General features: G+C 37.3%; 1 protein-coding gene and 1 non-coding gene across 2 annotated transcripts in view; one reads left to right on the top strand and one right to left on the bottom strand.

Moving 5' to 3' along the window:
* Nucleotides 1-970: 970 nt before the first annotated feature.
* The window catches only part of TDP1 (tyrosyl-DNA phosphodiesterase 1), a 49,112-nt gene continuing 29,165 nt past the window's right edge, over nt 971-20,917 (bottom strand). The window contains exons 14-15 of the mRNA XM_010583818.1: nt 12,178-12,292; nt 971-1,133 (exon numbers count right to left, since the gene is read on the bottom strand). Coding sequence (XP_010582120.1) covers nt 1,060-1,133; nt 12,178-12,292 — 189 coding nt within the window. The 3' untranslated portion in view covers nt 971-1,059. The remainder of the gene's footprint in view (nt 1,134-12,177; nt 12,293-20,917) is intronic.
* TRNAL-AAG lies at nt 17,404-17,485 on the top strand. The gene has a single exon. It is a non-coding gene; the product is annotated as a tRNA-Leu (tRNA).

The raw sequence follows: 20,917 nt of genomic DNA, 5'->3' as shown, positions 1-20,917 counted from the left end.
TAACCACACCAGAGAGGTGCAGAGAGGATATGAAAGATGGAAAAGAAGCAGTACTTCATGGAGTTTCTCTATGGATTGGTTGGCGACAGTGTACGAAAACAAAAGAAAACTCCTTGCTAGCCAGATGCCATATGATTTCCTAACCACACACCTTTTTTATAGTAATTTTTGAATGAAACAGAGATAGACATTAGATAAACATTAGGAAGTAGTGCACTCCCCAGTGCACTCCAAACCATCTTGGGGAATGACACTGCAAAATGAATGAGGTAGCACCGGAACAGCTACCCAGTCAGATTATTTGGGATCCAGAAGGAATTCTGAATGAAGTACCACACTAGCGCACAAGATTTCCAGGCTGCAGGACCAGTTGTTCATACATCCCACAGCACTACTTAAAACAACTCTTCAGCACCAAAGCCCACCCACTTCAATTTAGTGTTTTGGACAGTGCTTGGGTTTCTGAAAGGGGGGAACACCGCCCCCCCCCCCCCGGGGCTTAGGAAATAACTGACCAGGAGCCAAATACTGCAAGAAGCCAACACAGCAAATATTAGAGCTTTCATTAGAAGTGATAATTGCAAAGCAAAGTTTCAATCCAATTTGAAATGTACACACTTAGAAGAAGATGGAACAAAGGATATATAAACAAGATTGACTTTATTTTTATTTAAATTTTACAAACAATAACTTTTATTCCAGCTACTTGGGGCCAACTGACAGTCTCACAGAACAGTAAATTTTAAACTCATTACAGCTAAAAATGCAGAGAGAACCTCTGAGGACAGTCTACACTTGTTTTAATCTTGAAAAGCGTATTAGGAACCACAGTGAGGATAAGGCATATAAAAAGGTATTTAAAAATGCCAGTTCATTTGTAATGATATGGTTATAGATTCTCCAAAAATCTCCCCGTTATCAACATTTGAATGTTTCTTTCAATTACAAATTAGCCATTATAGCAGACATTATAGCTTAAAAAACAGAAATAAGCAGTCTTGCAAGTAGAGCGGCAGGCTCAGTGTCAGTAAGTGAAACGTCACAGAATACTGGAAACATTCATGATGGAACCCACATATTTCCATGTGTATCAGGTGCGTTAGTGTAAGGAATATTCCAAATCCACGGTTGATCTGTAAACCAAACCCAAAAACACGCTCATGACTTTCAGTTATTAAATGTAAAATTTTGATGCTCTTCCTCCCCTCCCTTTGGAGGAAGAAGGTCAAAATTTCCACTGATTTTCACATAATCCCATGTGCAACTTCAGTATGCTGAAAATTTTTATTCACCTATTTTTTGAAAGGGTAAGATTTCGAGTTTTCAAAAGGCTTTGCTTCCCCCCAAATATTATTTTAAATATAATTATCATAACCCAACATACTCCCCACCAGCTGTAAAAGAATTTATTTCAGACAGTAAACAAGAACAGTAATGCAGCCAAATTTGGTTTGGCCCAAACGCAGCAACTTTTGTGCTGTGTATCTCTTAACCCAATGGAATTATTTATATAAATAAGTGCTGTAACACATTAGTATTTTCCACATGGACAGTAAGAATTCAGTATCTACGAATGACGCTGCCTGAACTCTGAAATGTTCGAGTTCACGCCTCACTTTTTCAAATATTACATCTTTAGATGAGCAACAGGTTTGCAGCAGACAGTTCCCTCCCTCCTTCTCAGAATACAGAAACTATTCCCACTCTTGGGAAGGAGAAAAGGCAACACAGAAGGAGCCAACTGCTAGTTCTGCAACCTGCTCTAGGCTCCTCCTTGTACCACATACATGATGCAGAAAAGCAGCTGGTCTGTGAAGCCGAGCTATTATTCTACTTCTCTCGGGCTACTCCTACTGAAATACAGAGAAAACTCCTTCAATGCTTTCAGTGATTCTTCTCAAATAAGAAGTTTATATAAATCTAGCCTGCTTCTTTTCTCCATCTACAAAATGAGCCCTGAAGGAAGACAGTGACATTAACCTGTACAACGCATAGGTTAAGCTGAATTGTACTGAGGATGATGGAGTAGTTCATTTATCAAAAACAAGCAACTCATCTACATGTTATACTATATATACTTGCTAAAGAAGATTTGCTACATGGTTTTCAATTGAAATTTTACAGAAGCTATTAATTATGATTATTGTTGTCCAATTTTAAGTTTACAGGATCCAATGCCAGCTCTCACAATATATGAAGTGAGAATTACTGTAGCAAGAAGAGTAAGAAAGTGACAGAAGCAGTAATAAAGGGACATATAAATCACAAAACAGCACACTGTGACAAGTACCAGGCCAATTAAACATGGGGCAGGGAGAGGATTCCTGCTAAGTACTCATTATGACTTGCTACTAGAGTGCGTTTAGTTCTAGTACTGTAGATCCATACGTTACAGTGAAACATATCCCAGCTTTGCAAATGTTTTACAAAAGTGTCTGTTGAATCTGCCTCACTTGAAAAAAGACACTATGTTTAGAGTTTATGAAGACTGCTGGGATGTTACAAGCCACAGAAATGTGATCACCAGAGAAAGAACAGCCTGTGCAACAAATGCCATCTTTCACATAATGTTATTGTAAGAGGACAATAAAAGCAAACATCCATGTCTTCCCCTGATTTAAAATCATGATATATCTTCTAGGTGGAAGAAGTAGTTGGCTGTCTTTTGGGTACAGTGGATAGGTGATTTCCAAGCACAAAAAAATAAAAGGCATCGGAAACTGGAATAAACTATAGCACTTAACTCACAGTGCACTGCCAAAGAACACCTCTAGATTTCTGGGTCAACTGCAGGATATTGAAACTTTGAGTGATCTCTTAAAAAAAAAAAAAAAAGTAGCATCATTATTTCCCTAAGCTTATTTATCAGTCTCCTGCTTGAGAGCCATGTGTACCTTTTGTGTTTTAGGTGAATACCTTACCGCAGCGTAAATGTTAATAGTTATAAGAATAGGTACAGAATAAAGCAAATGTTGGAAAAAGCATCGAGGATTTCAAGCATACACCCAGATTTGATCACTGACCACTATCGATGACATCAGAAAAAATCCAGTTCCACTCAAGCACTGGAATCTGTCACCTGGAGTACATTATGCAGCTTGGACCTATCCATCTTTGCTACCATCTGCGGTTACTCTTAATTCAGCAAAACATACAGGCAGAGGAAGACTTAGATGTACAGAAATAACTTCAGTCACTCCTTAAAGTGCTCTGAGATACTTCAATATCTAATTTAGTTCTTTTTTATTGTGGCTATTTTAATAAAATTTTCTTAAGGTAGCTATGAATGTACTTGGAACTTTGTTCTATTAATGGGATGCTGTTGGTTTTATAAAACACCTGATTCTATTTTAATAAGCCATGTGTAAAACTATTGCTGAAACAAATTATAATTTGGTTGTTTTTAAAATGTCAGATCCAATTTAAAATTATTTATCACTTTTATCACTGACAGATGGTAGTATGGTATGTATAGACAAAACCAGAAAAGTCTGTGAATTACAGGAACATGCAATTGAACAGTAAAGTATAAAATACAATTAAAGCATCTTTGTGATCCTCTTCCTACAGTTTAAAATACAAGTGTCTTTTTCACTGTGAGTGATCTGGATGAGAGCTATTCCTGGTTGATTTCTAAACACAGAGACTAGATTCTTACATCATCTTTCACAATATTTCATGAGCCTTCCAATTGAAAAATGTAGCTTTAAAGTATTAAGTGTTCACATATATAGAAAGGTTACTCACAAATAACTGGAGTTCTTCAAGTCATTCTACACATACATTCTAACATGGCAAACTTACTCCCTGCTGCATGATGCTGGAAAGTTCTTCCTTTCAGTATTGGCAGAAGGCGCACACTACATTTCAGGCTCTTTTCTCCCCTTCCTTTGGATGAGCATGGCATTTAAAACAGAACTCATATTGTTCCTCTCAATGCAAAAATCATACCCGAAAGATCTCAAGAAGGGGGAAAGGCAGACAGGGTATAGATGTGGGATCTATAACAATATTCACAAACAAGGTAATAATTCCTGAAGGCCAGGACAATGAACACTCATTGGGGAAAAAAAAGAAAAAGAAAACAAAGCCAGTACTGCAGTTTAAAAACAGGATTTGCTTTGTTTCTCAAAGTGCTGATGTGATGAGAAAAAAAAAAAAAGTCCCTTGCACTTTTCTGAGGCCTTTCCCAAGTTGTTCTAAAAAACCCCCTTGATGTACTTAATATATAAAGTTTCAAGTTCCTCCCATACAGCAGATTATTTCACCAGTCAGTAAACTGTGTAATATTTAAATCACAAATTCAGTGACATTCCCTGACTACAGCAAGCAGCTTGTACCTCTTCCCATGCAAAGGTACAAACCACCTCCCCCCACCACCCCCCCCGCCCGGGGGCTGTACCCCTTTGTGTAATGTAAGTCTGTTGTAAGAAACTTCTCAATAGGGTGAATCAAAAGTGATAGGGGTATCAGTCCTCAAGCACTCTAAATGAATTGCTGTACTTTCAAGAGAGAATCAGGTCAACTTGTATTGGTAAGAGAGATAATAGCAATATTGCAACTGAGATGTGACAATGGAGCTCATAAGAAGATAATTTTATACAACAAAATAGCAATACTCATCTGAAAGATTCTAGAGGGAAATAAAGATCTGAATATTATCAAAGGCATAAAGAAATTTTATTTATGAAGATATCTTGCTAAGTAAGATTGGCTGTTGTGTGCATGTTTCCCACATACCAGACTGGATCATTTTCTCTTTTTCTTCCAAGGAACTCTCAAATTATATTACTGGTCTACGGGTTTCTTTTATCTTAGTACCACCAATACATTCAGCTTTGTCATAGTCTTTTTTTTGTTATGACAGCCTGAATCTGTTGCTTAACAACAGAGGAGTTCAGGAGCTTGTTGTATCTATATAGTTTATCTATCAAGATAAGTAGCACTTACTAAGTAGCACTATCAGCTACCAGGTAATTTTATTTTTTTTAAATTCTTAAAATGTTTTGCCCTGAAGATGCATCTGCTGCCTACAAATGGCCTGCTGCTGCTCAGCTGACTATTGGAGGTGAACAACTGCAATTGCTCAAAGCAGCAATTTGCAAAGAGTTAATAACATACGTTGCACACACCAAATGTTATCTGCTAAAAATTAATGAGGCCCTTTGTCATTTCAGAGTAGGAATGATCTTAATCTTTATTTTAAAACTGCCAGATGTAAACTGTGTGTGTTATTTCCTGCAGCAAGAGAAAGATGCAAGCTATGTATATCATGCATAATAAAACTGGTTTGTGCTGGTAATTTAAAGCAGCTGGGAAGCAATAGTCTAAAGGAAAAATGTCTAAGTCTGTGCAACCTTAACTCTGATCTGTTAGGATGACATAGTTACATTTCCTCAGACTTCAACTACAAATCTTGCACTCTGCACAAGATGGATCAAATCAAATATAAGTTCAACAGCTAGGGTGGGCATCATACTTCTATCCTGAAAAGAATAACAAATATAAAGTGCTTTTTTAAATTCTTGGGTTGACCAACTATTGAAACAAAATATTGACCGTCTGGTGAATTTGCTGTCTCATGATGATGCTCTCAACTAATGATCTGAAGCATATTTTGGAAGATCTCTCTTAACCAAACACAAGCTTTGAGCTCAAAGAAATTGGCTAGTAATGTGGCAAAATCAGATGAATCTAGTAGCTCCTTCTGGTCTTCAAGTCTGTAACCCCATCAAAACAATACATAGAAGTGGTCAAACTAAATGGTGACTCTGTAACTCAAGCTTCCTCTTGTACAAAGTGTTAAATTTTTCACAGTCGTTATAAAAAGCTTGAAGAAAACCAGGTTTTGCCATATACTCGGATGTTACAATTGGACTCTGGGAGGCCATCTGAGGAAGCATCTGATGTCAAGTTGTCTTAAGAGAGCTTCAATCTCAAATTGCAGGTTTAGTCAATAATAATGCTTTTGGTTCCACCTAGGAAGGAAATGGATGCCAACACAGACTAAGATTGGTTCCAACACCTGCTCCACACCACCTGCCCTGGTATATGAACTACAATGACAATGTATACTTGCTGCTTGAAAAAATTGAAAAACTAAACTTCTAAACATACTCAGGTTTACATTTACCATTGCTCTGAGTGTTAAATAAGTGAAATATTTTCTATTCAATGTATTAGTATCACTAGAAACAGGACTAGCTTCTAGCTGTCATCTTCTCAGAAGAAAGGGTATTCTCTTAGAGTTTGTACCATATTAAGCATACTGAGAGGACCCAAAGTTCTCCAAAAATTCATATAGGATGCTGCCAGTCAAGTTCTTTCAAACTCTAGAAAGTACACAGGTTCCATGTATCTATGCAATATTAATTAGAAAAAAGTCTATTGAAAAATGTGAATGACTTGCCCAGAAGTCTTCTTTCTTAATTTCTTCAAAAGTGTTTTAATCACTTGACAGAGAAACTGGAGAATTCTAGAACTTCGGACAAAAAAACAAAGGTGGGAGAAAGGTAGAGGCCACATACAGTGACATTTTCCCAGAACTTATCTGACGTCCTGAGGATACAGCAGGTCCTTGTAAGGGACCTCAGAGTAGTAAAGGATTTCTCTAGCTTAGCTGGACAAAACACTGATCTCTTCTTTTAGGCAATCTGTCACTAGTAGAAGGCAGGATAAATGAAAATTATCCCCACTTTTTAAATAATAGGATAAGCACAAATATCTAAACCTACCAGAGCTGGAGGCAAATATGCCATGAAGTTTTTCTTGTTTTTATCCAACACAACAGCAGTTTATGCGTAATAAGTGAGATGGAGTGTTACTAGTTTCCTGAAATCACTACAAATATTTACCAAATGTAATTTCACCATACTCCCAATTCCCACTTATTGAATGCGAGACAAAATATAAAGTACTGAATATCTGAAGTTACAAGAAAAAGGTCAATTTGCTCTTCCACGTTAGCGTAGCAATGGCATATTGAACAGCAGGGCCCTTTCACAATGGAGAGCGCTGTTCCTGTGAGACATGTTACAGATACTTTTGTGTATCATTAAGAAAATGAAATCACAGCTGTCAGATGTTGAAAACTTCAGCTAGAGAACTAATGAATTGTTAAGCGGACTGTACATTTCTCAACAATGCTTCAACTTACATTAAAGCAAATTTCCATCTCATCTGCCCACCACTCTTCCAGCCTCTCATAGCATGAGATTTGACAGCTTTAGCCCCCAGTTACCAAGGTAAAATAGATTTTCCTGCCGGAAAATACTGAAATACATTTTAATACATTTTTACAAATTGTTAGAATGGCTCAGGAAAGAAGTCTTCAACAAAGAGCAAAATAACCAAAGACTAATGTAATTCATATAATTGGCATATATAGAGAATAAGATGTAGTTTCACTCTAACTTTAGATTAATCTGAACTGAGCTGGAACCTGTCTAATTTTCTTGTATACACATATATTTTCTCTATACTACTAGTCAATTGAACAGCCAGTTGCTTTCCTTGATTTAAATACATACATTGAGGAGAAAACTGAATGAGAAATAACTTGTTTATCAGAAATTACTTGCCCCCCTACTTTACGGGGTTCTCTTCCAGAGGGTTTGAGCAGTTCCAAAGCATTCTGAACTAAGAGCTCAGAAAAAGCTTATATAAATTCCTGCCTTGTAACCCAGTCACAGCTCAAAGAACTGCCGATAAATATATATTTTAAGTCATTCCCTTTTCAGTGGCGCTGTAAGAGAATTCTGTAACTAGTGCGTGAGATTAATAAATCTGAAATCTGGCAGAATAATAATAATGCAGAGAAATGTTTCAGATGTTTCACCTGCCGAGGACTCCCTAAAAAAGCAGAAAACAGAGCCAATTAAGCAGAAATCTAATCCCACTTAAATGTAACTAGAAAGTTAAATGCAACTCACTAGGAAAAAAAACAGATGTAGTAGCCCAAAATACTGAAGCTTACTATAATACAACAGTATTTGTTGTATTTGTTTACAACACATGTAATTCACTGATTCATTGAGCTAATTGATCACATAATCATTACTTTCTGACAATTTTTAGGTCCACAAATATTTTTTTCAAGCATTATAGTGTCATTTGTTGGTGGCTTTTTGTTTGTTTCTTTCTTTTTTTGGGGGTTTTTTTGTTCTTTTTTTTAAATCATCCTATGTAGTTAAAATGAGCTACTTGACATGAAAATATTTCTGCTATGATTTCTCTCACAGAAGAAATGTTACAAACTCCTCATCTCAACTTGAAGTGACTATGCTGCTACCAGCTATGGTTTGAGACCCAGTTAAATTTTGTTCTTTGTTCCCTTCAGGAAGATCAAATTACTATGGTTGGCATAAGCAGATGGAGTTTACCTGTCCATGTATTGTAAAATGTGGCTCTGAGCAAGTTTGAAATACAGCTGAAAACTAAATGAGAGCAATGGGAAAATTTTAAATACGTTATATGTCACAGAGATGATGTATCATAATTGCCCTACCAGTGACATCTTAAAGCACATAAATGCATCCTTCAGTAACTATAGCTTAGCCTATGATTATGTTTCAGTGAAGGATAATCCATCCCTCTGGGAGAGAAAAACAGTGCAAAACCAGGAAGTTATCTGTCTCACAATGACCTCAATTTATACTCTTTAGAAATCTTCAGAAGAAGAAGAAAATCATCATTGTTTCTCCAAGAGATCCTCTTTTCCTGTTTTGCCTAAACTTGAGTTTTAGAATGAAACCCATTGACTAATGAGGCAAACCAGGCAAAGGTGGACAAGTCCTTTTTTTTTTTTTCTCTCTGTTATATGGGGTGAGAGAAAAGTAGGACAGGGACCAAATTATTTCATTATTATTGAACATATGGACTAAAAAGGACTGTGGATCAACCTCATGAATTATTATGGCTGAAATCAGACAGATTATTTACATCATTTACGGACGAGTTTATCATTGTATGTCCTGAGATGTGTTTTATTGCTTTTCAAGATGCATTTACTCCACTATAACAATTTTCATGCTGGAAGTCCAGTCCAATCTGATAAACACCAATTAATATGACAGAAAGCCATTGTGACAAGATGACAAATAATTTCTGCAATTAAATTATTTCCACGAACTAAGGAACTGTTTTTCTTTCACTTTGTTACATTATATAATATAATTCTCTAACATTAGAGTATGTCTGATCCAAGATTTGAATTTGTACAAGTACAGAAAAAAACAATGCATTTTGATATACCCATCTTCTACTTAGAACTTTAAATGGCAAATCTATGGCCCTGCTCCTGACCATCTATCTGTTCACTATTGCACCTGCTTCTCCTCCCTCCTGCTCCTGATAGGAGTTTTCTGATTATATGAAAGTGATATGTACTTTGTTTTTCCATGGTTAAAGAATCTGAGTTCATGGAAAATCCCCCAGAGCCTTTTCTCCTTCAATTATAGGGATCAGTCAATATGGTTTCTTTAGGGAAAGGCTAATTACTTGCATTTCTGCTTATCAAGACTTTATTAAAATACATCTGTTTATATCACTCCAGAGACTTTGGGAATTGATAACTGTATTGTTAAGGACAGATTATTTTATGAGTCCATCACATAACATGGGAATTCTTTAAACATCTTTTCCACCAGGACACTAAGGCACTGAAACAGAATATTCAGGAAAGAGATGTGAAAAGGCACAGGCAGCTGACTTTGCTTCCATTGCCAAAGCCTAGACAACTTGAATTCTGACATCTGTTCATATCATGGGAGAAAGCTGAGACCCAAAAGCTGAAGTACAGACAAATGAGTTCTCTACAGAAGTAAGCTTTCCATGCAAAAAGTGAAACAAGTTACTTGGAAAAAATTTTTACATTTAGTTGAAATATGCATAAAACTCACTGACACAGTAGGTTAAATGGAGGAATTAAAGCAAGAATAATATTAATTATACAACTACATTTTTGCACGAGGAAGACAGTATATATAACATATTTAAGAATACACACAGATGCTAATTTTTAATCTTTATTTTAAAATTTCCAAGAATTTAAGTATGACCCTTTAGAAAAACCTTCCAGAAAACATCAGTTTGAGCATTAGTTAACAAGAAGACAGTGCATACATGTCCCAGAGCACAACAGCTGGTTGTAGTATATTCTTCCCCTTTAGTTAGCTAGTAAACCAGGCATAACCCCTGCCACCACTTCCTGAAACAACATTAACAGTACGTAAACGGGTAGCATGTTTTGTACTAAATAAGCCACTATAATAGATTGTATTATCATTTCTATATTGAGCCAGTAATTTTTCTCTAGCAAAACCGAAATACCATTTAAGAATTCTTTTAGGTAAGTAGTAAGCTTTTAAAGCAGAAAAATCATCTTTGCAAGTTACAGAAATAACACGTATCATATTGAACAGATGAACTGTACAGCCTAGCTGTATAGCTGATGCCATACTCAAGGTTTTAGCTTCTATAATCATGGATCTACCTGTGAGAAGCCAGTTTTTTTGGGAGCTGATGGGATTCACCTGACCAAGTTGGCAAGCCTCTTTGCCAACAAGCTGGCCAGACATGTAAGTAGGGCTTTAATCTAGACTCAGTGACAGAAGGGGATGGAGTTTTGAGCAACACAGAAGAGCCAGGGGCTGCTGATGCATTAGGAACCAACAGGGCAACACCTGTGAAATGTGCAAAGGAACTAGGGCTTGTTTCTCTAAAAAGGTGAAATGGTCAACAGCACAGCTGAAGTGCCTCCACACAAATGCACACAGTATGGATAACAAATAGGAGTTGGAAGCCACTGTGCAGCTAGAAAGCTGTGATCTAATTGTTATCACTGAAACGTGGTGGGATGAATCACATGACTGGAGCACTGCAGTCAAAGGCTATAAACTGTTCAGAAGGGACAGGCAAGGAAGAAAAGGTGTGGGGGAGTTGGCCCACTATGTAAAAAAAAAAAAAAAAATTGGATTGACTGCACAGAGCTGTGTTTGAAAAACAGTGATGAACAGGTTGAGAGCTTATGGGTGAAAAATCAGAGGTCAAGCCAACAAACCAAAGAGGCCACCTGATCAAGAGGATGCTGCCGAAGCATTCTTACTTCAACTACAGGAAGCATCATGCTTACAGGCTCTGATCCTGCTGGGGTACTTCAGTCACCCCCAAATGATGCATCTTTACTGTTATTTACTATATAATACTCTATAAGTCTATTTACTTCTTAGCTTTTAAACAGTCTTTCTCCCCACATAATTTGTTAGTTCAAAAATCTACGAAAGATTTGAGTGGCTATAAACACTATCTTTCCTGAACCCTTTCTTACTCTCTATTATTTCAAGCTCTGCTGTAGATGATGTCTTTTTTAAATCATGACTTCTCAAAAAAAAGTTAGTTTCAATCTTTTTGCATTAGTTTTTAAGAGCAAAAATATAAAAATTTACTATTCCCAAATGTTGCAGGTGCACATCAACATCATTATCTTCAATGTATTTTTAGGTTTTCAAGCCATCATCACCTCATAGCAGCACTTACTTATCGCTTTCCTGATTTGCATGTTCTAGAGAGAGTCTCATAAACCGAGAAGATTGAGATTTTGTGAATCTCTTCAAGTGTTATGAAATATACCCACTCCAAGGAGGATTACAACACAGATCTTCAAGAAAATGACATCTGAAACTATGAAATATAGAATGGACCAAAAGCAACTCTTCTTTCTACTGATTTACAGCAATTCTTTCACATTTGCTCTATAGTATTTATTTCACACCCCACTTCCAGAGGCTTGTGTTTTCCTCACACCTGCTCTCTTCCAAACATTCCTCTTTCAAGGCTCCTTCCCCCATTAGTTCTACAGAAAAACATTTTGATTCCATAAAGAATATCTATTTTCCTCATGCATACAAATATATTGGAAGAGGAATGAAAAAATAATATTTAGGTTGTTGATCCAAAACGTAAACAACAATAAAGAAAAAGTTAGAACCAAAGGACTATAGTTGCTTTCTTTGAAATTGCAAGCAGAATGTGGGACTGGCATCATCTCAAATGCAGTCATACCACAAAAATATTAAAATAAAGCTTTGGAACATAGCAGTGTTCAAATGACTCAGAGTTACTCAAATTAGTTTGCTCCATATATAACACACCTACTTTTCTTCTGAAGTCACACCTTACCTTTGCTTCCATACTGTTCTGGTGGCAGGTCATAAGGTACAGGAAAATATATCGCTGAATCATTACTTTCTGAAAGCACCTTCCCTCTCACATGAAAGTAACCTTTGTCAAATCCCTATGAAGAAAGGAAAACATACAGAAAAAAGACTTATCAGTTTTAGGGGAAAAAACCAAACCTAATCCACAATACATTCTTTCTCAATAGAGTTATTTTAATAAACAAAATGTTTTGCCTCCATTACTGAGATTAGATATTTCCTAATGCACCTTCTCTGTCTTAAGAGCTCAGCTTCAGCCTATTTTCAGGCTCTTCTTCTTTTGCATTCATTGGCTTGGCCCCACAGGTGGGTCCACATTGGATATACTCTACCTTCTCAGTCCCTTACACATATACCAATCTATTTCCATGTTCACTAGGTAAACACACTTGTGGCCTTGCTTGTGTGAGCAATTCTATCCAAATTGCCTAAGGTCTTTGCTAGTACCATATGGGCAGCACATCTCAATACAATGAGATGGCGCTTCTTTTACATAAATACTTACAGATATTGGAACCAAATTTTTAATAATTAAACAAAATACTAACACCTCTAGTGTTTAATATTCAACTAAAGGGAAAAGCTTTAAAATTTTTCTCTTTGCTGTTTAGCTTCATTCTGACCATATTAGTTAGATGTTCAATGTGTTTCATGAACTGAATTAAAATTCAACTTGTGATACAGAAACAAGTCTACAAACTATACTTTTCAGATATCTTGGGTAACGCTATCCATGTACACTAAAATAATTTAATGAAGATTTGAAACTTCTTGCATAAAAGTTTCAAAGACTACACTCATATTAGAACGACAGTGGATTTCAAACAAGATTAAGGACTACAGAAAAAACTCCTATAACGCAATACAATGGCAGATAGATTTAAAGCGATTCAGGTAACTTTGGCAGATGATACTGCTTAGCCATGTCTCCAGAGAAATTGGATCCCATTCATCAACTGTAATGAGTTATACCAAAGCAAATTTCTAATACTGAGATTTCCAATAGCCTATTGTCAGTCAAGTACAATTTGATTAGAACAGGCTAAAAGTTTAAAGGCTATCAAGCTTTTATTATTAATTTCTGAAGACATTACTGGACAACTGTATTTTTCTTTCTGAAATCATATAATACTTTGAGTTGGAAGGGACATTTAAAGGTCATCTAGTCCTACATCCCTGCCATGAGCATGGACATCTTCAACTAGATGAGGCTGCTGAGCCCCATCCAGCCCGGCCTTGAATGTTTGCAGGTATGGGGCATCTACCACCTCTTTGGGCAACCTGTGCCAGTGTTTCACTACCCTCATTGTAAAAAAAAAGTCTTCCCTGTATCTAGTCTGAATCTACCCTCTTTTAGTTTAAACCAGTTATTCCTTGTCCTATTGCTACAGGCCCTGCTAAAAAGTCTGTCTCCATCTTTCTTATAAGCCCCCTTTTAAGTAGTGAAAGGCTGCAATAAGGTCTCCCTGGAGCCCTGTCTTCTCCAGGCTGAACAAACCCAACTCTCCCAGCCTTTCCTCATAGATAAGGTGTTCCATCACTCTGATCATTTTTGTGGCCATCCTCTGGACCTGCTCCAACAGGTCCACATCTTTCCTGTGCTGAGGACTCCAGAGCTGGACACAGTACTCCAGGTGGGCTCTCACTAGAGCGGAGCAGAGGGGCAGAATCACTTTCTTTGACCTGTTGGCCATACTTTTTATGCAGCCCAGGATACAGCTGGCTTGCTGGGCTGCAAGCACATATTGCCAGCTCATGTCTGAATATTAACTTATGCATTATCCAAGCTGTAGGATCCATCTGTCCAAGTTTTACTGGAGTACTGTTTTATAATAGTACAAGCAAGCTTCTTTATTACCACTGAATAATCCCATTTTATTCAAACATCATGTTGGCTGAATTGATAGTCCCATCTATATACAGTACTTTTGCAATACTAAGTTCTTCTTTACTGAAGTTTTACTTCATCAAATGGTAGCATTGTAAGCTGGAGAAAGCAACATTCATATGACCACAGAGCATGGGATACAAAGCAGCCTTACACCTTTTTCTTTGATATTCAAGAAGCATAGTAACAGAGAAAAGGGAGAGCTGGCAAAGACAGTGTCAAGCTGTATTACAGCAGTTCTAGCAAGTCAGTTCAAGAAACTCCTTTAGCATATAGATGCTTCTTTTGTCTCATGACCCAAAGTAACAGGAAACTACAAGTTATGACCTAAGAAACACTGTGTATTATTTCAAAGACTAGCTAAAAGCCACTGCCTTTTAAATGAAAGAACAGGAGAAACAAACAAACAAGGTCCATGATGAACACCAAAGTTGTACAGTTGTTGCCTGGCACCATCCAAGTTTGAAATTTGTATAACCATTGCTATCAAAGCACATAGTGTAGAACACCACTTACTTAGGCCTCTACATATATACATAGTAATCTCAGTTAATTCAAATATCAAGAGCTATGCCACATGTATTCCACGCTGAAGTTCATAGCAGTGGGTGCTTTTCACAAAACATAAAATGCACCACTTGTGGGACATTTTTAATCTCATTTTCTTTCCTGTTAGCCATCTTTTTTTCAACCCAGTAATGTTTCCATTTCTGCTTCATTTCTTCTACCCTCTGTTCCCTGTTATTACTTCAGTGTGTTTCTTTTCAGGCATTTTGCTTCCTTCTCTTGTTCTACGCCTTTGCTTTCCTCTTCATTCTTCCTCAGTAGCCACCAGTTATATTTTCCTCTCCTTTGAGTCTTATGTCTTCTCTGATACTGTCCTCCAAGCCCACTGGACTCCATCAGTTGATTCCCAAATTGTTTTGTCTGTCAGAATTTAACCTGTAGAGATCTTCCATTCAGGAAATGCTAATCTAGGAAAAGATACTTAGTTTTCCTCTTAACATCCTGGAGTAAGGGTCTGGGTTATAGAATACATCCTTTAATAAAGCTCTCTGAGAAGATTCACATGCTTTTAAAAGTAACTCTCATGTCTGTCTTCACACAGATCACACAGAAACTGAAATGTCATACATTTTGTCTGTTTTGAGCATTTCCTGAACATTGACAGTTCTCATTGCTGTTTCCAAAAAACAAACCAGCAGGATTGTGCCTAAAAAAATTCTGCCTGTCTTTTAAATTTTCCTCAGCCATATTCTATTCTTTCAGAATTTTTCCCTCTGCAGCTCTATTTTGTTCTTTGACTACTGTTCACAGCAATACATTTTGAAATGTTAAGAGATACATTTCTCAGTTGGGAAAGCCTATTTTTTTAAATACTATTGTGGGTTCTATTAGTGCCTTACCATCATACAGTGTAAAAGTAGGCATTAGGAAGAAGAATGGGAGAAGGAAGTAGAACAGCTTTTAAAATTCTGCTTTCCAACCTTTTTTTACCCCAAACAAGGCAGACTGGAGACTATAAAAAAACCCATCACATAAGACAGAGGTAAGAGTTGCCATCCCTACTTAAGTAGGAATTAACACTGATATCACTACAGTATTTTGATACGAGTGAAGTAACTCCTACAGGAAACAGCTGATTATTCCACTGGATGATTATGGGACTATCCTTTCCCATGCCAGTAAACAGAAAAAGGCTTGCTCTTCAGCAAAACTATTTAAAAACTCACTAGTATAGGCAGTTAAGAATTAAGGATGCACACAAACTTGACAGTGACCATGCTCCTCTGGCCAGAAGAATACACAATGAAATCCTTACTCAACATTGAGGCATATTTATTCAAACCAGGGCTTTACTCAACTGTGTCAGAACATTTTTTTGTAAGAAGCCCACAGTGACAAATTCAGGTATCTAAAGCCAAAGTACCTTGGCTTGGAAAACATGCCTCAGGGTGTCTTTACCACTGGAGTTTGAAAACCTTGTAGCAGTTCTGTGAACAGTAAAAGCAAGGTTTAATTAACATCCTAAAATCCACATATAAAATCTCAGTTTACCTACATTGTATTTATTTCCCCACCCCCACTATTTCAAACAGGATAGAAGACTTCATCTGAAACTAGATAAATCAAAGAAGAAAGTGTTACTACATTACATTGGAAGTTAATATTACAGTCAAGAGCTTAACCTACTTTTAGTTCTGGTCTAAGTTAAGCTATGATTGAAGGTGCTTGGTTCAACTGTTTGAACTCAGCAAAAATTTAAGCAGTTCAGTTCTGATGACACACACATAATGGCTGGCTGCTCTCTAATCCAGATTCAGCTCATACACCCATCCCCACAGGCAACTAACTGTAAGACAGCATTTTACTCATTACCAGTGAGTATTCACCAAACAGCGTTTCAGAATCTGAAATACTATTGTTAGTTGTCTGTGATTATCTAGATATAATTGTAGCATCTGGTAGTACTAGGTAGGCAATCATGGGTAAGTTCTCAGTTTAATAGCAACTACTATATTTCTCTGAGTTTCTATTTCTAAAAGCTGACTGGCTAGTACCACATTCTTCAACAGACCTGTTAGAAGATTTAAGTATTCCACAAACTTTTATACCATTTTACAGGTCAAGCTCCATTTATCTTACAACCTTATGAGACACGGAAGCTGTGAGGAGGAACTATTTAGTTAAAAAGCTTTCCATTAGACACTTTCAGGATTTTTCAAACAAAATAATTACTGCAACATGCTTCCCAGAAGTCCGTATTGTTAGGTGATGTTTCTCTCAACATGTTTTACATGTTAAAGATTAACTTATTTCAGTCTCTAGAAAGGAATCCCCAGCAGCTGAAAGAGCAAGCTGAACATGAGCGAGAGTGAAGGTGTAGGAGGTGAGAAAAAAAATGGAGATAGAAAGGGAAATGCAGTTCAAACAGAGGACACTATCTTTTGTATAAACATTATTTTTTAATCAAGAGAAGCTTGTGATCTAATGTCAGCATCAGCTGATTTTTCCCTAAACACTAAAATTGCAAATGATGACAGCTGCTGCTCTGTTGAGAACAACCATTCAACATATTTCTGAGAGTCTGCATTAGCACACCAGGCCAAGACCCAACCCCAAAGCATAACTTCTGGAAGCATTTTAAAAAACAGACAAAACCTGGCAGTCAACAGCTGGCAAGTGAGGAACAATCCACTTCCAAATTTGTATTCAGCAGAAAATAGAAAGCCCAAACCACAGAGCTAATGGAGTTTTTAAGATTAGGAATATTATATGTGTGCTATGTGAGTGCACCAGGGTAGTGTGGCCGAGCGGTCTAAGGCGCTGGATTAAGGCTCCAGTCTCTTCGGGGGCGTGGGTTCGAATCCCACCGCTGCCAAGAATGTTTTAACAGTTGGACTCTATGATCTTCAAGGTCTTTTCCAACCTAAACAATTCTATGATTCCAAGTCTTAACTTCTACCAGAATAAAGTGTCATTAACTTTGTGATCAAACTGCATGAAACAATCTGAAGAAACAGAACTATCAGAAATTGGCAGTATTAAATTGGCATTCCAGTAGCTAGAGTGTGCCGAGTCTCAAGGCCCAGGAATGCTCAGTTATGTTTCAAAGCACTTCATCTAGCTTGTATTCTGTATATTTTTAATTGCAAACAAACTTTAGAAAATTCAGTTTCTAAATGTTAGTCGATTCCTAGTTCTCCATTATCTTCACCTAAGACCATTCTGCCACATATGTTAAAACCACATTGAACAAACAATGGTCTTGACAACCAGACTAAGTTATCAAAGGACGACTTTTTATACAGTTAACTACAGGGCATATACATAAGAGATTCACGAGCTAAGCATTGCAACTTGAGTATCAGATGACAGCATGTACATAAGGCAAGTATTAATATTTGTCTCTCTGACTACCTCCTCATTATCAGGTGACTCCACAGGCACTTCCCAGTGAGGAAAGGAAAGACAGCTGCAGTCTCTCTCCCCATTTTGCTCCCATATACACCATATCATGTGACTACTGACAGGTGACTTAATTTGAAGACTGGCAACCAGAAAAAACAAGTATCAATATTTAGGAAACTGGGAGGAAACTAATATGTATTAAATGTTACATTCTTGCAAGTTTTAGATGAGGTTGAATTAAGTTGCATTCTGAGAGTTCTGAAACTCAAACATAAGATTATCTCATGCACACTTTAGATTTTAGTCCAGCCACATGTATAGAAGCACATATTTGCTTGCTTTCTGTAATTTATGTAGGACAAGTAAGAGCTGAGAGGGCTGCAGAGAAAGCATTGTACTTACACAAAGCATCTTTGCGTTGCATATGTTTTAATTACACTACTCAACAAAAGCAAACTGAACTTTATCATGAAGTATGATATATTAGAATTGTGCTTCTCATATGTACACATTTCTGTCAATTCTGGACAAACAACTTTGTCTTTCAACAAGTGAATGAGAATCAGAGGCTAACCTATTACATACCATTTTGTAAAAAAAATACAGCAGGCCAAACAGACTCAGTAACTGAGGAGAACCTTGAGAACATCACTGTGTCACAGACTTATATCTGGATCTGTTTCTTCAGATTTATACTTGCATCTCACATGCACCTTTGTCCCTCCACTCACTACCCTTCCACCTCAAATGATACAGAAGAAAAAAAAAAGAGAGAAAAAATGAAGAACAATCAAACAATCTCCACCCTAGGAGCAACTGAGCAGGCTAAGGACTCTTCAGCCTAGAAACAGATACAGGTGTATAGAAAGAGGAGTATGGAAAAGGTGAATAGAGATCACATGGTTATTTCATCTTTCAATGCAAGATGAAACATCAAATGAAACTAATTTTCAGAACACTGTGCTTCATGTGACATTAAGTTGTGGAACTCAGCCAGAGCAGGTGTGAATGCTAGGAGCTTATAGGCATTTAAGAGAAGACAAGAGATGCTCACAGAAGAGGCTATAGCCTCCAAGTCAAGAAATCTTCAGGGATAAACTACTACATACATGCCTGACCATTATACTTTTCCATATGTGTCTGCTTTTGGCCACTGAGAGTTTTGAGATGTTCCTTTGATATGACAAAGTAAAGCCTTCTACTCCCCCAACAGTGGCTACTGTAAAGTAACCAGTGTGACAAAAAGGGAAATATCTGGGGACTTGGCTCTACCATTTATAGCGCACAACACATTTTCCTCAGTCAGGTCCTAGCCATTTACACCCATTTTCATCCAAAACCTCAATGATAAGCCTTTTCCACAGGCACTGGTTCCAAAACCAGGCCAAAAGAAGGTTATCTCAATGTGATCCTACACTCACCTCCGTGCTCTCTGCCACCTTGAACTTGCTTCTTCCTAATTCTTCCTTGCATCAGAACTCACCTGATCATGTTGAGCTGGTGCATGGAAAAACTCTTTGAAAACTTGTGCAATTTGGTTTTGGCCAGTCTGAGCGGGTTTAAACCACAAAGAATCCACTGAGCACCAGTGCCAGTACAACTAAGGGAGTGAAGACAGCCACAGACAGGCTACTATAATGGTGGGGCCAACTGATGATGCAGTTCCACATACTAAGCTAATCTACTACTTTGATATGTTTGAGAAGCCAGACTCCAACCTATCTTATCAGGTGGTTAATTCTCTAAGAGACTAATCTGCTGAGTCAGACAGGTACAGCAACCTACCTGTCACCAGAATATGATCTTGAGTTACAGCAAAGCTTCACTATATATTATTCTTCCTAGGCTGAGAGCCTAAGCCTGCAGCAGTTATAGGTTTAAAGAAGAGAGGCCTTGAACAAACAAAAATGACTGACGCATCCCAAGATTGTCAGCATCCTTTCTGCAACTCTGAACTTGCCCTATAACTACTCAGTGAGATCAAGATCTTGGCCAGGTTTGTGTGAGTAACTTTTGTTGTTTTGATCTGCTGTATGTATAGAAATTAATTTACTCTGAGTAACTACTTCAATTCCTGCTGAAGGCTCCTTTTTTACTGCATAGTTACAAAACTTCCATAGACTTTGATGACAAAGGATGGCCCATTAGACAAAATTCTCATCTCTAAGGGTTAACGACACCTTTGAAATAAATGATTTTTGACAAATGGAGATCCCAAGGGTCAGATCCTATCACTTAGAAATCTGCTGCAGTGCATCATTAGACTGAAACACAGCCTTAGAGCAAGTTATCTCAAGTTATGGATGCTAAATTAAATCTCATTTGAAGATATTCAGAACCATCTTCTAGAAATGCTGACTCCTAAAGCTGCATAAAAGGAAAAACTTTGCCAAAAGCATTGGTTTCTACTAAAACATTACAAATGGATTTAATTCATGAAAGGCATGTCGCTGTAATGACAGCAGCTTCTACAAATATGCCTGAGGAAGGCTTAAACTAATGTGGACACTGCTAGCACAGTATAACATGATACTTACCTTGCCTGTGTATTAGCTCTAGTTCTTGGACAGTTTTGCCAACTTGTACTGAACTCTACTGCTATAACCATCAACTGGCAATTCTCAAAAAACATCTTGTGTGCATTAAGCTATTTTTGTTTTTTAGATATGAGACTGCATTATGCATGCATCATAAGGATAAATTTATAATGCAGAAAAAAACATCAGCCATTCAAATCCTTGATGACTACGGTTAAATTTGTTTCCAGCAGCACTTGTTCACTTGTTGATAGTAACTCATGTTCCCAATATGTATTTCTGCACTTTCCAAAAAGCCATTTGGTTCCCTAACAACCACTCTACTTCCCCCCCCCCCCCCCCCCCCACCCCGCCCACCCTCATTT

Source organism: Haliaeetus leucocephalus, unplaced genomic scaffold, assembly GCF_000737465.1.
Source record: "Haliaeetus leucocephalus isolate CR32 unplaced genomic scaffold, Haliaeetus_leucocephalus-4.0 Scaffold932, whole genome shotgun sequence".
Lineage (NCBI taxonomy): Eukaryota > Metazoa > Chordata > Aves > Accipitriformes > Accipitridae > Haliaeetus > Haliaeetus leucocephalus.
The sequence above is the reverse complement of the archived record's forward strand: the minus strand, read 5'-3'. Positions and strand labels throughout refer to the sequence as shown.